The sequence below is a fragment of the Dipodomys spectabilis genome, unplaced genomic scaffold, assembly GCF_019054845.1.
Source record: "Dipodomys spectabilis isolate Male_0828 unplaced genomic scaffold, ASM1905484v1 ptg000096l, whole genome shotgun sequence".
Classification (NCBI taxonomy): domain Eukaryota; kingdom Metazoa; phylum Chordata; class Mammalia; order Rodentia; family Heteromyidae; genus Dipodomys; species Dipodomys spectabilis.
The window spans coordinates 17,919,147-17,935,158 of record NW_024870773.1 but is presented as its reverse complement, the minus strand read 5'-3'; the positions used below and the strand labels follow the sequence as shown (position 1 = coordinate 17,935,158).

General features: G+C 42.5%; 1 protein-coding gene across 1 annotated transcript in view; it reads left to right on the top strand.

Annotated features, from left to right (window-relative positions):
• Positions 1-14,026, top strand: part of Dhtkd1 (dehydrogenase E1 and transketolase domain containing 1) — a 34,849-nt gene extending 20,823 nt beyond the window's left edge. Inside the window, exons 11-17 of the mRNA XM_042686187.1 lie at positions 2,056-2,206; positions 3,500-3,606; positions 7,145-7,309; positions 8,974-9,056; positions 9,544-9,713; positions 12,223-12,308; positions 13,287-14,026. Coding sequence (XP_042542121.1) covers positions 2,056-2,206; positions 3,500-3,606; positions 7,145-7,309; positions 8,974-9,056; positions 9,544-9,713; positions 12,223-12,308; positions 13,287-13,388 — 864 coding nt within the window. The 3' untranslated portion in view covers positions 13,389-14,026. The remainder of the gene's footprint in view (positions 1-2,055; positions 2,207-3,499; positions 3,607-7,144; positions 7,310-8,973; positions 9,057-9,543; positions 9,714-12,222; positions 12,309-13,286) is intronic.
• The last annotated feature ends 1,986 nt before the right edge of the window (positions 14,027-16,012 follow it).

Here is a 16,012-nt window from a genome sequence, read left to right as displayed (position 1 = left end):
TATACTTTTTAGATAGGGGGCCTGGCTCAAGCAGTAGGGCACCTTCCTAGTAAACATGAAGCCTTGAGTTCAAACTCTAGTGCTGCCAGATGTGGTAGCCCATGCCTATAATCTTAACTACTCAGGAAGTTGAGATCTGAGATCTGTGCCAGCTCAGGAAGAAAATTCTGTGAGACCCCCCCCTCCCCCATCCTTCAAATAATCAGCAAAAGTCCAGGCTGAAGATCTTGCTCGAGTAAATATATTTTTTAAAAGTTAGGTGTGTAATAGAAACCTTACTCATTCTGAACCATCTGAGAACAGGTTGCTAACATGATACACTATGATGCATATTTCCTGTATCTCCTGTATCTTCCTGTATTAAGACCAGAAAATAAACACACATTAATACTATGTTTCTCAAACCAACTTCACAATCTTGTTGTATTTTACTGTGGTGTCTCTAGCTTTCTTAGAGATTCATTTTCCATCCTGCTTTTTTAATCCTAACATGATGACTCTTTTGATTTGCCATGCTAACAGGATGCCAGAAAAATGGATTCTAATATATGGTAGGCCTTTTATTATAACTCTTTTATCTTTGTCTTAGGACTTTTAAAACTTTTTCATTTCCAGGAAGTGGAAACAAGAGGTTTGTTTTTGTTTTTATGTTCTGTTGTTGGTGAAGATGGCATCTGTTTTGGTTTTTGATGTTTTTTGTTTCTTTTTTTTTTTTTTTGTCTTGTTTATCTTTGGTAGGGGATAGGGAGGGACACAGAAATGGAGAGACAAAGAGGTAACAAATGCAGGAATGATACTCGCTAGAACTATGTTAAAAATGAACTATACTAATGTGGGAGAACTAAACTAACTAGGAGAGAGCAAAGGAAGGGGTGAAATTGCCCAAAAAGAATTTATGACCTAACTAATGAAACAGTAACCCCTCCTTTATAATAACAATTTTTAAAAAACCCAAAACTTTATTTTGTTTTTACTATGGCCAAGTGAATATAATATAACAATTCATCATTTAAAGTATTTCCAAGTGTTGAGTTCAATGGGATTAAGTACATCACATCACTGTGCAGCCACCCTCCCCCACACACATCCAGGAACTTTTCATCTTTCCACACTGAAACTACCCACTCACAGACACTTTCCCACTGCTCCCTCCCCAACCCTTGGCAGTCACTCTAGCTCTTCCTGGCCTGTGTTCTAGGTACCTTAACAAGTGGAATCATGTATTTGTCCTTCCATCCCTGGTTTATTTCACTTAACATAATGTTTTCAAGTATCATCCATGTTGTAACATGCCAGGATTTCCATTCATTTTAGTGTATTATCATTGTACATTCATTATGGGCACATACTGTGCTGTCATAAAAGTTACACTCCCCCCCCCCCCCCTCTCTCTGCCAGTCCTGGGGCTTGAACTCAGGGCCTGAGCACTGTCCTTGAGCTTCTTTTGCTCAAGGCTAGCACTCTACCACTTAAGCAACAGTGCTACTTCTGACTTTTTCTGTGTATGTGGTACTGAGGAATTGAACCCAGGGCTTCATGCACGCTAGGCAAGCATTCTATCACTAAACCACATTCCCAATGCTCTCTTATCCCCCACTTTGTACAATTTTAATGAGTTCCTCTGTTCTATTTTTATTCATGCATATAAATTAGTTTGGTCATAGTGGCCATCTCATCCCTTTTACCCTCTTCATTTCCATTGGTTCTCACTCTCAAGTCCCTTTTACACTTACGTTTATGACATTTGTTTTCTCAAAAAGCTTATGGGACACAGTTTTATTCTCAGCTATATAGGTTGTCTGAGAGGTGTGTTATTTATCTCTGAAGATCATCTTCAATACACATATGCAACCTCTCTGTCCCAACTTTTCTCAAGTGGATCATTGGTACTGAGCAGTGGGTAGGCACTAAGAATGTGGTAATCAGTGATAGCAAAGCTCTCCTCAGTGCCCTCCTCCCTTTGAGAGATGCATATGCATGTGATGCTGTACCTCTGCAGGCTCCTGCCACATGACTCACCTCATGCCACTGTTTGGTTCTCTGCCCTGTGATTAGGTCAGCAACAGCCCCCTATCAGAAGAGGCTGTCCTGGGGTTCGAGTATGGGATGAGCATTGAAAGTCCAAAGTTACTGCCCCTATGGGAGGCTCAGTTTGGCGATTTTTTCAATGGAGCCCAGATCATCTTTGACACATTCATCTCTGGAGGTTGGTGTCAGCGTGTGGCTGGTGTAACAGATCCATGGCCCCAGCCTCATGGGGACAAGTGCATGATAAGGGGCCGTTGCTACTTCTCAAATTGCTTCTCTAGAGTTTAGGCAGTTGTCCCAGTTGACAGGCACATGGAAGCCATCAGACAGTGGAAGGGGCTGCTGGGAAGAGCATCACAGCTCTTGGTAAGCAGGGGACTGTGTGTCACTGGGTGATTAAACAGACCCCCCCTTCCCCCCCCCCCCCCCGCCAGTCTCCTTGAGGAACATGGCTGGGTGAGGTGAGCAGTTGTGTGCCTGCATGATTTTCGTGTCTACTGGGGTGTATTGAGTAGGAACTGTGGCACTTATAAACAGTAGACAGTGGTTCCAGAGTGACACTCTGTAGTGAGTCACTGGAACCCTGAAAATCTGCTCTCCTCAGTCCAGGTCCTGAAGGCTGAGTTTCAAAGCAACACCTGCTGACTGTAAAAATGCATATGTACAAAGGAAAAACAGAAGTCTCTCTCTAGACCTCCCCATCCTGTTTTCTGGAGATACCCACTATTTAGTTTTGAATATTTGCCTCAGGTTTTTCATCTAGTTGTGTTTTTCTTGTAAGTTGTAAGAAAGAAAAATATGGCCACCAACTGTTCGTGCATGTGCTTGCACCCAGATTTGGGGCTTGAATTCAGGGCTTCATGGGCCTCATGCTCTTACTTGGCTGTGTTGCTAATGGATGGTGCTTTACCACTTGAGTGACTCTTCCACTTCTAGCTTTTTTGCTGGTTAATTGGAGGTAAGAGTCTTACAGATTTGTCTGCCCAGGCTGCTTTTGAACTGTGGTTTTCAGCTCTCAGCCTCCTGAGTAGCTAGCATTATAGGTCTGAACCATTAGTGTCCAGCAAATTTTTCTTTTTGGATGTGCCAGCATTGGGGGCTTAAACTCAGGGCCTTATGATCTGCTCAGCTTTCTTGTTCCTGCCTGGTGCTTTACCACTTGAGCCAAGCCTCTAGTCTTCCTACTGATTTCTGAAGTTGTGGTCAGTCAGTGGTGCCTGCTATCTTAAGTTGGGACATTGACCTTTGACCTCTGAGTTTGTCATGTATTTGCTAAAGCCCAAGGTAGGCATCATCATAGGTTTTCAAATGAATATTCCCTTCAGGTATCGTGTGGTATGTTAGAAAAATGCATGCCATGAACCCATGCTAGCTGGGGGCTCAGCCAGCAAACATTTGCTTTAATAGCTAGTCTGTCAGACTGTTTTGTTCTACTTCCTAGAGATTTGACTCCCATCTCATGCTTTCACAGGAGAGGCAAAGTGGCTCCTGCAGAGTGGCATTGTCATCCTCCTTCCACACGGCTATGATGGGGCAGGGCCTGACCACTCATCCTGTCGAATAGAGCGCTTCTTGCAGGTATGTTGAATGCCTAATGCCCGACTCCAGACAGTTCTCCTGCTTCCTAGGTGCTTTGACAGTTCAAACTACCTCCAGTAGATAGGGTCACATGCACTTTAAACTGCAAGATATTTTAGTATTGAAATAGAGCAAATGCAAGTTCAATATTTCTTAGAAATGGGGCTGGGAAGGTTGGCTCAGTGGTAGAGCTCTTACCTTGCATGCCTGAGGCCCTGGGTTCGATTCCTCAGTACCACATAAGAAAAAAGAAAAAAGCCAGAAGTGGCACTGTGGCTCAAGTGGTAGAGCGTTAGCCTTGAGCTGAAGAACTGAGGGACAGCGCCCAGGCCGAGTTCAGGCCCACGACTGGACCCCCCCCCCAAAAAAAAAAAATATTTCTTAGAAACATAATGCCTCAGATATAATATCAGTTTTTGTTTTGTCGGTCCTGAGGCTTGAACTCTGGGCTTGGGTGCTGTCCCTGAGCACTTTAGCTCAAGCCTAGCCTTCTACCACTTGAGCAACAGCACCACTTCCAGTTTTCTGGTGGTTAATTGGAGATAAGAGTCTCACGGACTTTCCTGCCAAGGCTGGCTTTGAACTGTGATCCTCAGATCTCAGCCTCCTGAGTAGTTAGGATTATAGGCATGAGCCACTAGCACCCAACAACGTAATATCAGTTTTATGGCAATTTAAAATGTTTTCAGGATCAGGATGTAGCTCAATGGCAGCACACTTAGCCAGCATGTATGAGGCTCTGGAATGAGTGTTCCCAGGTGGCCAAAAACAGTGGTTTCTATATCAGAATGACCCTGGGAATCCCTTAGGAAGCTTTTTGTAAACTGATTCAGATACTAGGACAACTCCAGACAAGATGCTCAGGAGGTAAGGCCTAGGAATCTGTATTTTTGCCTTAAATGAATACTAAATTATTAGTATTATGATTGTAAATGCATATTAATATGGGTTATTATCACCATTGAATCTGCTTTCCCTGTGGTTATCTCAACTCTTTGTTTATAGCACTAGTTTTATTTTTAGTCCTGCAAAAAAGATTAATAAGTGTAAATCTTAGAGGAGTGTGCTGTTATATAAGTGCTCGCTTATTTCATCTGCTTTCATTGTGTGAAGCTCTCTGTTGGTGCCATTTACAGTATTTTTAGTCCTGTCCTATTCTTGATGTTTTTTGTTTTATTAGGCATATACTGGTAGATTTGGTCTCTAACTTTGTTTTCTTAGCATCATGCTCCTTTTTTTTTTGTTTAGTTCTGTGTATTTTCTTCAGAACTCTGTCCTTGGCATGCTATGTTCCTTTCCTTTCTCCTCCTTTTTTTTTTTTTTTGTCAGTTGTGGGGCTTGAACTCTGGGCCTAGGTGCTGTCCCTTAGCTCTTCAACTCAAGGCTAGTGCTCTACCCCTTGAGCCACAATGCCACTTCTGGTTTTCTGGTGGTTTATTGGAGATAAGAGTCTCAGGGACTTTCCTGCCTGGGCTGGCGTTTGAACCTGGACCCTCAGCTCTCAGCCTCCTGAGTAGCTAGTATTATAGCCAGGAGCCATCAGCACCCGGCTCTCCTCCTATTATATAAAATTATTGAATTGCATATGTATATTTTTGCTACATTATTTTATTGCCTCTTACCTGCTTTTAAAACTGTTCTTTTAACTGATTTTCTGGTGGTTAATTGGAGATAAGAGTCTCATGGACTTTCCTGCCTGGACTGGTTTTGTACCACAGTCCTCAGAGCTCAGCCTCCAGAGTAGCTAGGATTACAGGCCTGAGCCACTGGCACTTGGCAATAGATTCTTTTTTTTTTTTTGGGGTCCGGTCGTGGGGCCTGAACTCTGGGCCTGGGCGCTGTCCCTCAGCTCTTCAGCTCAAGGCTAGCGCTCTACCACTTGAGCCACAGCGCCACTTCCGGCTTTTTTCTGTTTGCTTATGTGGTGCTGAGGAATCGAACCCAGGGCCTCGAGCATGCAAGGCAAGCGCTCTACCACTGAGCCACCTTCCCAGCCCCAATGGTTGCTTTTTTCTTTCTTTTTTTTTTTGGGGGGGGAGGGGTGTCCGGTAGTGGGGCCTGAACTCTGGGCCTGGGTGCTGTCCCTCAGCTCTTCAGCTCAAGGCTAGCACTCTATCACTTGAGCCACAGCGCCACTTCCGGCTTTTTTCTTTTTGCTTATGTGGTGCTGAGGAATCGAACCCAGGGCCTCGAGCATGCAAGGCAAGCGCTCTACCACTGAGCCACCTTCCCAGCCCCTTGGCAATAGATTCTTATCTCCAATGAACTACTGAAAAAGCCATAAGTAGAGGGGTGGCTTAAAGTGGTAGAGTGCTAGCCTTGGGCAAAAGAAACTCAGGGACAGTGCTCAGACTCTAAGTTCAAGCCCAAGGACCAGCACACACCAAAAATTTGCTCACTGAGCAAATGCAGTCATTATAGTCCATGTACATTATGTATATGTTTAACTGCACAACTTGAGGGTGTGGATAAGATGGGGACAAATAGGAGGGAGAACAATGGAAAGAGTGACATTGATCATAATGCATTGTAATCATAATCTGACTTGTGGAATTGAGACCTGTTTGTACAACTTGTTAAAAAATAAAAAATAGGGACTTGGAAAGCGGCTCAGTGGTAGAGTGCTTGCCTTGCATGCATGAGGCCTGGGTTCGAATCCTCAGCACCACATAAGCAGAAAAAGCTGGAAGTGGCACTGTGGCTCAAGTGGTAGAGCACTAGCCTTGAGCTGAAGAGCTGAGGGACAGCGCCCAGGCCCAGAGTTCAGGCCCCATGGCCCCCCAAAAAAAAAAAAAATCCCAACTGGGAGAGAGTGAGCGAAGGGGTGACATTGTCCAAAGTAAATGTACTCTTAACCTGATTCATATAACTGTAACATCTCTACACATCACCTTTATAATAACAATTTAAAAATTTTAAAAAGAAACCACCTAGAATCCTAGCTACTCAGGAGGCTGAAATCTGAAGATCATGGTTCAAAGTCAGCCAGGGTAGAAAAGTCCATGAGACTCTTATCTCCAATTTACCACCAGAAAACTAGAAGTGGCACTGTGGCTCAAAGTGGTAGAGCACTAACCTTGAGTGAAAAAGCTTAAGGATAGCACCAGACCCTGAGTTCAAGCCCTAGGATCGCTCTCTCTCTCTCTCTTTCTCCCCCCCCCCCCCATCTATCTATATATATACACACACACACACGTGTATGTATATATATAGTGTATATATACATATGTCATGTATATATATTGTGTATATATGTGTAGTATATATATAGAGAGTGAGTGTGTGTGTTGACTTTTTCCATCAGCTGTGTTTGGGAACAGCTGTGTTAGATAACACAGAATTGGGCCAAATGGAGAAGATCATTAGTACTCTCCTTTGGTTAATATTTTACAGGTCACAGACTTACTTCTCCTATTTCTCTGAAATGGAGAGCCATACCTTTGAGTGCTTATACCTGAGAACACCTGGCTTTCCCTTTGGCTAGCATATTGCGTTCTTGATTGCAATGGATGATCTGAACATTCTATTTTCCTCCCAGATGTGTGACAGTACAGAAGAGGGGGTGGACGGAGACATGGTGAACATGTTTGTGGTACACCCGACCACTCCCGTGCAGTATTTCCACCTGCTCAGGAGACAGATGGTCCGGAACTTCAGGAAACCACTCATTGTTGCTTCTCCCAAGTTGTTGCTCAGGTTCCCTGTAAGTGGCAAAAGCTGGCTTGTCATTTTCTTATTCCATTTTTATATTTTCTAACTCTAATAATATTTCTAAATTAAATAGAAAAATCTTTATAGCTTGAGTTGATTTGTCCTCTCATTATTTTAAAACATTTCCACTGTAATGAAGGACATGAATAGTAAATATTACACTGATATCCTAATCTGGGCAAATAAAACTTTAGAAAAAATTAAAATCCAAATGGTATAAGAACTCCTTCTGGGGCTGGGAAGGTGGCTCAGTGGTAGAGCGCTTGCCTTGCATGCTCGAGGCCCTGGGTTCGATTCCTCAGCACTACATAAGCAGAAAAAATCCGGAGGTGGCACTGTGGCTCAAGTGGTAGAGTGCTAGCCTTGAGCTAAAGAGCTGAGGGACAGTGCCTAGGCCCAGAGTTCAGGCCCCATGATTGGATCCAAAAAACAAAAAAAGAACTTCTTCCTTCCTACCTTCCTTGCTCTTTCTCTTTTTCTCTCTGTCCCTCCCTCCTTCCATCCCTTTCTTCCCTCCTTAGTCCTTTTTTTTTCTTTTTTTCTTTTGCTGGCAATGGGGCTTGAACTCACGGCCTCACACTCTCTATTGGCTTTTTCCGCTCATGATTGGTGCTCTACCACTTCAGCTACACCTCCAGCTCCCAAAATATAAATTCTACAAGATAGTTTCAATCCCCAAAACTTAACGTGTATTTTTTTTTTTGTTGGTGGTGGAGGCTGAACTCTGGGCCTGGGTGTTTTCCCTCAGCTCTTTAGCTCAAGGCTAGCACCCTACCACTTGAGCCATATCACCACTTCCGGATTTTTTCTGTTTATGTCGTGTTGAGGAATTGAACCCAGGGCCTCAGGCATGCGAGGCAAGCACTCTACCACTGAGCCACCTTCCCAGCCCTTAACGTATATTTTTATTGATAATAAAGTTGTGTCATCATCTGGGGCTGGGAAGGTAGCTCAGTGGTAGAGCGCTTGCCTTGCATGCATGAGGCCCTGGGTTTGATTCCTCAGCACCACATAAGCAAAAAGGAAAAACCCGGAAGTGGTGCTGTGACTCAAGTGGTAGAGCTCTAGCCTTGAGCTGAAGAGCTGAGGGACAGCGCCCAGGCCCAGAGTTCAGGCCCCATGACTGAACCCCCCCCCAAAAAAAAAAATTTGTGTCATCAGACTGAAAGTTTATTCTTAAAATTTTGTTGTGGCACCTCTCTCATGTGGCATAGAGAAAAGGCACCCATATTGTTTCTAAGTAGAACTAGCATTTCTGGGGAAAAATTCAGTGTTTACTGGTATGTGTGCATAATTAAAGTAATAAACTAGAAAAAACATTTGTTTTGGTCATTCATGGTGCTTGAACTCTGAGCCTAAGTGCTGTCCCTAAGCTCTTTAGGTGAAGGAGAGTGCTCTACCACTCGAGCCACAGTGCCACTCCATTTTTCTGGTGCTTTATTAGAGGTAAGAGTCTCATAGACTTTCCTGCCTGGGCTAGCTCTTGAACCCCCAATCCTCAGATCTCAGCCTCCTGAGTACCTAGGATTACAGGGAGTAATTACAGGCTCCCAGCTAAGCTAGAATTTTTGTCCTGTTTTTATAAAATTCCTTGTAAATTAAAGATGCTGCTCTTTTCCTTTGCTTGATACACATGTAGCTTTTGCTCTTTCTCAGGCAGCTGTGTCCACTCTTCAAGAAATGGCACCAGGAACAACATTCAAACCAGTCATCGGTGATTCATCTGTGGATCCAAATAAGTAATCTGATGTGTTTCTCTGTTTTCATACTCTGAGGTAGAAGTTTAAATTACTGGGAAATTTCATGTTAAGTGCCCCAAACACCTATAATCCTGATATGAATTTGTGTGTGTGTGTGTGTGTGTGTGTGTGTGTGTGTGTGTGTGTGTGTGTGTGTGTTTTGATGGTGGTGGTGGTGTTACTGAAGATTGAGTCCAGGGCTTCACTATTGCTAGTCAAATGCTCTATTACTGATCCGCATTCCCAGCTCCCATCCTGATATATAGCATTGTCAGTGCAGGGGCAGTTAGAGTTTGCAGGGAAGAGTGAACTTTGGAGGCAAACATTCATTGCTAAGCGTGGATTGTCAGATGACTGAATCCAGTAATAGAATCCCCTTTCCCCACCCTCCCACCCCCAGCTTCAGTAAGGCATTGAACAGACTTTGTTCTCTATGATTCTTAAGGATACTTCTCCCTCACTCTGTTACCCTTTCTCTCCCCAACAGGGTTAAGACCCTTGTGTTCTGTTGTGGCAAACATTTCTATGCTCTGCTGAAGCATCGAGAATCTTTAGGGGCTAAGAAGCATGACTTTGCCATCATCCGAATAGAGGAACTCTGCCCTTTCCCTCTGGACTCATTATGGCAAGAGATGAATAAATACAAACATGTGAAAGGTAAAAAGGTTTTCTTGTCTGTGCCAGTGGCTCATACCCATAATCCCTGCTACTCAGGCGGCTTGAGCTCTGAGGATCATGGTCAAAAGCTAGCCTGGTCAGGAAGTTTGTGAGACTTTTTTTCCCCCAGTTCTGGGGCAAACTCAGGGCCTGGTCACTGTCCCTGATCTTCTTTTTCTTAAGGCTAGCACTCTACTACTTGTGCCACAGTGCCACTTCTGGCCTTTTCTATTTATGTGGTACTGGGGAATCAAACCCAGGGCTTCATACATGCTAGGCAAGTACTCTACCACTAAGCCTTATTCCCAGCTCAGAGACTCTTATCTCTGGTTAAGCACTCAAAAAGCAGGATGTGGAGCTCTGGCTCAAATGGTAGTGCACTAGCCTTGAACAGAAGTAGCTTAGGAACAGTGCCCAAGCCCCGAGTTTAAGCCCTCCCCAAAAAAGGTTTTTGTGTTAGGGGACTTTTCAAATACCTGAAACCAATTCAAACTATTTTAGATGGAAGGAGCGGTGTGGGGATCAGTGAAAGTGATTAGAAAACCAAATTCATGGAATCTGAGCATATGGAAGCAAAGTACCACAAACGTCAGTGTCTCCCTGTTTCTCCTGGTATCCTTTTCAGACTTCCTTTCTGCATAGAAAACAACTAATATCTTGAGAGTTTGGGGGTTATCATTGATATACTGTTATGTGAGAAATACAGTAGAATTGTAAAAGACAAAACTTTCCAACAATTGTGCCTGGCATGTTGGATGTCTGTTTATACCGTATATAGAAACTAACTCAATTGATTATATTCCTAAACATAAAATGATAAAACTGTTGGAAGAAAGTAGGAATAAAAATCATTGTGTTTTTGGTTAGATGAAAAGTTCTTAATTATGACTCTCAAGATATACTGTATAAAAGGAAAATTGCACGGGGCTGGGAAGGTGGCTCAGTGGTAGAGTGCTTGCCTTGCATGCATGGGGCCCTGGGTTCGATTCCTCAGCACCACATAAACAGAAAAGGCCGGAAGTTTTGCTATGGCTCATGAGGTAGAGCATTAGCCTGATCAGAAGAGCTGAGGGACAGTGCCCAGGCCCAGAGTTCAGGCCCCACGACCAACTAAAAAATAAGAAAATAAAAAATAAAAGGAAAATTGCAACTACTCAAAGAATTTTGCATTGTGTAAAATAAATAAAAGTTAGAAGGCAGGCTACAAGCTGGGGAGAAAATACTTGCAAATATGTATCTGATAGGACTATCGAATGTTAAAACCTCTTGAAACTCTATAGTAAGAGAGAAGTAGTCCAGCTTTTTTTTTTTTTTTTTTGTCGGTCGTGGGGCTTGAACTCTGGGCCTGGGTGCTGTCCCTCAGCTCTTCAGCTCAAGGCGAGCGCTCTACCACTTGAGCTACAGCGCCACTTCCGGTTTTCTGGTGGTTTATTGGAGATAGGAGTCTCACGGTCTCTCCTGCCCGGGCTGGCTTTGAACTGCGATCCTCAGATCTCAGCCTCCTGAGTAGCTAGGATTACAGGCGTGAGCCACCAGCGCCCGGCTTAGTCCAGCTTTTTAAAATATGAAAAACGTTTGCAGCAACAGCACTTTTCCAATGAACTGGAGCATAGATAAGTAGAGAAATGCTCCATGTTGCTAGTGATAGGGAAATAAAAAATTAAGCTCATGAGATAGGGCCACACACCTATCAGAATGTCTAAAATGAAAACAGAAGGAAGTGCCAAACTGATGATATCAAGCACAAAACATCCAGAGCCTCACTCACTGTGGGAATGCAAGCTGCTTGCTATAGCTCCTCCAGAAGGCAGCTTCCCGCCACATTAAACATCTACTTACCATGTGACCCCACTACTAGGTATTTACCCAAAAGACATGAATTCACGTTCACAGAAAAATCTGTGCAAATGTTTATAGCAGCTTTATTTGTAATTGCCCAAGCTGAAAACAACCAAAATGTTGTTTAAGGGGTGAATGAATAAACACAGTTCACCAGTAGCAAGAAACATTTGTACAATAGCATTCTATAAAACAATTTTTATAAAAAAGAGTGAACCACTTGGGGATAGATCCCAAAACCTTGCACATGTTAGGGAAACACTGTGTACTGAGTTACACACCTTCAGCCCCAGGAGTAAACTATGGTGTGCCCCTCAAAACACAGAGGGGTCACACAAATATCATTTGCTTATTCAAGGAAGCCAGATCCAAAACACTATGTTGTTTATGATTGCATTTATATGGTATTCTGGAAAAGGCAAAACTGTGAGCATAGAGAACAGCTCTATAGTTGGCAATGTTCAAGAGTGGGAGGAACTTCAAGGGCTCAAAGAACACTTGGTATCATGATGTGGTGGTGGATGCAGGGCTACGTATTTGTCAACAAAACAAGCAAACACTGTTACATTGGATAACCATATATTTAATTGAGGTGAATATCTATGTCTGTCTCCCACTCCTTTGATTTGCACATTTCCTTGTGGTACTGAAGTAAATTTCCTTTTTATAGATTTTATTTGGAGTCAAGAGGAACCTCAGAACATGGGCCCATGGAGTTTTGTTTCCCCAAGGTTTGAAAAGCAACTGGCCTGCAAGGTGATAGCTTTTTGTCTCATGTTGTGTTCATTTGTGTGTGTACGTGTATGTGCACATGTGTGTGGTCTTTCTCATAGAATTAGAGCAAATGGGATTCTGCTCTAATTTTTTTTAAAAAGATAAATGAAAATAGAACAACCTAGTTTTAAGCAGAGTGTTGTGGTACATGCCTAGAGTCTCAGGTACTTAGGAGGCTGAAGCAGAAATATCACTTGAGTCTCCCAAGTTTGAGACTAGCCTGGGAAAATGGATTGTATGCAAAGGAAGAAATGAAGGGAGGAAGAAAGGAAGGAAAGAAAGAAATAGAGAAGACTGGGGTCTTGATTCAAGTAGTAAGAATACCTGTCTAGTAAACCCTGAGTTCAACCTGTTATCATTAAAAAAAAAAAAAAAAGGCCAACCGGGTCTGTGCACCTGCATCCCTTGCCTTTGAGAGGCTGAGGCAGAATGAGTGAGAATTCAAGCTCAGCCTGGGCTACAAAGTGAAGAAAGCTAAATAAATAAATAGACAAGAAAAGATAAAAATCTAGCTTTAGATTATTCCTTCCAAAGAAAATGCTGAGTATTTATGCCGCTTTGTATACTCAAGTTGAGTATCCCATACCCAAAAGTATAAAACAATTCAGATATCTGACTTTTTCAAATTTGGGAATAAATTTATCTAGACTTTATTGACTAAGCAACACTTAGGAACACAGTTTACTCATTTGATAGTAGTTTGCTAAGTTTGAATTGTTTTCATGGGTAAGTAGTCCTAATTAAGGAAACTACAGCTAAGACCAATAATATAAGACAAATTAAAATACTGGCTTTACCTTCTAATGCTTGGAATTTAGTTAATTGTTAGCAGTGACAAATATTCCCCTCTCATCTATTTTTTGTAACTCATTAGATGTGATGTATAAAAGCTAAGAGAAATTTAATGCACCCCTGATACAGTCACAATGTTAATTCATTTCTTCTTTGCTCCAATGACAGCTCCGCCTTGTGAGCCGGCCCCCACTGCCAGCACCCGCGGTGGGGATTGGCACTGTGCACCTGCAGCAGCATGAAGATGTCCTCACCAAGACCTTTGCTTGATATTGTCCTTTGAAGAAACATGACTTCCTTTTAAGCAGACTGCCATAGAAAGAGAAACCTGCTTTCTCTACTTTTTCCACTTTCCCCTTGTAATGTGAAAAGCTTGTGTTCCTCCAAAGTGTCGGGACCCATTCACACAGTTAAATCTGGCACAGGTGTGATAAACAGGGAAATTGATTATAAATACATGAGTCAAATTAGGACATTTTATCCTTAGCAGTATGGGAGGGTTGTGATTTCTCCAACTCAACTGAATGAGTTGGAGAATTAGGTCATTAGCTTTATGTGTTCAGACTCTATTGTAATTAGTTATATATGACCAAGGATATCTATATGTATATATATTATATAATATATTGTAGATATATTATATATAATATATACATATAGATAGCTTCAAAACTGCCTCTTGATTTGCTTGATGCGTGCCACTTTAATTTTTATCTTCCTTTCCCAAAGTCCTGTATCAGTATTTTTGTTTTTTGTTACCTCACAGCCATATACAAAATATTCTGCCAAAATGCCAGCAAAATTAGATCATTCCAACTGCTCACTGTTGGCTTCTGGCTATAATCCTAGCTACTGAGGGCACTGAGACCTGGAAGAATGTGATTTGAGGTCAGCCTGGATAGAAAAGCCCATGAGATTCCATCTTCAATTAACCAGCAAAGTTCTAGGCTGGAGGCATGACTCAAGTGGTAGATCAACCACAAGCAAGTATAAGGCCCTGAGTTCAAGTCTCAGTACCAGCACACAGCACACACACACAAAACTAGAGCATTCCTGATTTATGTTCTTCAAGGTTTACCCATTCTTCTTCTTTTTTTTTTTTTTTTTTGTTGGTCGTGGGCCTTGAACTCTGGGCTTGGGTGCTGTCCCTCAGCTCTTCAGCTCAAGGTGAGCACTCTACCACCTGAGCCACAATGCCACTTCCGGCTTTTTTTCTTTTTGCTTATGTGGTGCTGAGGAATCGAACCCAGGGCCTCAGGCATGCAAAGCAAGCGCTCTACCACTGAGCCCACCTTCCCAGCCTAACACTCAATTTTTAATTGAAGAGCTTTAGTTATTCTAAAATTGATCTGTGGTATATTTTCCCATAATCTTCCTGCAACCACCATAATTGTTGTGCAGTGATGTTTTAAAAGTTAATAACAGATTTGGTATATGATATATTTAAGCTCGTAATCAGTTTGCCTTTTAGAGTCTCAATTGCAATATTATATTTATTTATGGTATTTAAAGAGTATTTTAACTTTGACCAAGGTGCCTTTCTAATGTCAAGTGTTTGGGGATTTCTTAGAGATCACCAACTGACTTGCTTCATCTGAAGTCAAACCTAAGGCCTGGTATGGCTGGTATAGTGTTTGCCTAGCATGCTTATGACCCTGGATTCAATCCCCAGTACTGCAAAAAAGAAGAAATTAGATCTAGTTCTGGAAGCATAACTAAAAATAAATTGAGCTGGGTGCCAGAGGCTTATGCCTATAACTCTAGCTACTCAGGAGGCTGAGATTTGAGGGCCACAGTTCAGAGCCAGCTGGGGCAGGAAAGGCTGTAAGACTCCTCTAGTAAACTACTCAGAAAAAAAGCTGGCAGTGGTGCTGTGGCTCAAGTGGTAGAGTTCTATTCTTGAGCACAAAGAGGCTCAGGGACAGTGCTCAGACCCTGAGGTCAAGTTCCAGGACCAAGCCCTCCCACCCCCCAAAAAAGAATAAACAGTGTAGATTCACTGCACTCGGTACTGTGGAACCCCATCTACCATCAGGACACTTATTCTTAGGGGTCATAGAGACTTCTGGGAACTTGTATACACCTAGTCCCTCTCCACTGTAATCAACAGTTGGCTGTGTTGTGCAGGTTGCTTTGCCCACATGAGTGGACTCATAATTCACATCTTAAATGTGCATTTCAATGAATGGAATAAACATTTCTGCACTGTCTACCTCCTTTTCTTTCTGTAGATCTCAATGCTTCCTTCTTGCAGAAAACCTTTTAAATCAAGTGACTTACCACTACTTGAATAGGTCAGTAAAATTACAAATGCCTTCTTAATTAGAATGATTATCAATGTTATAAATTTAATGTAAGAGAAAATAAAAGCATAATGTCATTTATTTTTCTCTCCATTCTCTTGCTTTCTCAAATTAAAAGATTTTAAAAGGTGAGTTGGAAGTTTTTTAAGTAGTTTAAATATCTCTAAATTTCTCCCTGTTGTTATTTGCACCTTACAAGTGTGGTTATGATTTTTTTCTTTGGTCAATTGTGGTGCTTGAACTCAGGGGCTGGGTGCTGTCTCTGAGCTCTTCCACTCAAAGCTAGTGCTCTACTACTTTGAGCCACAGCACCACTTACGGTTTTCTTGTGGTTAATTGGAGATAAGAGTCTCATGGAGGGCTGGGAAGGTGGCTTAGTGGTAGAGTGCTTGCCTTGCATGCCTGAGGCCCTGGGTTCGATTCCTCAGCACCACATAAGCAAAAAGAAAAAAGCTGGAAGTGGCACTGTGGCTCAAGTGGTAGAGCACTAGCCTTGAGCTGAAGAGCTGAGGGACAGTGCCCAGGCCCAGAGTTCAGGCCCCATGACCTGACACCCCCCCCCCCAAAAAAAAAAAAAAAAAAAGAGTCTCA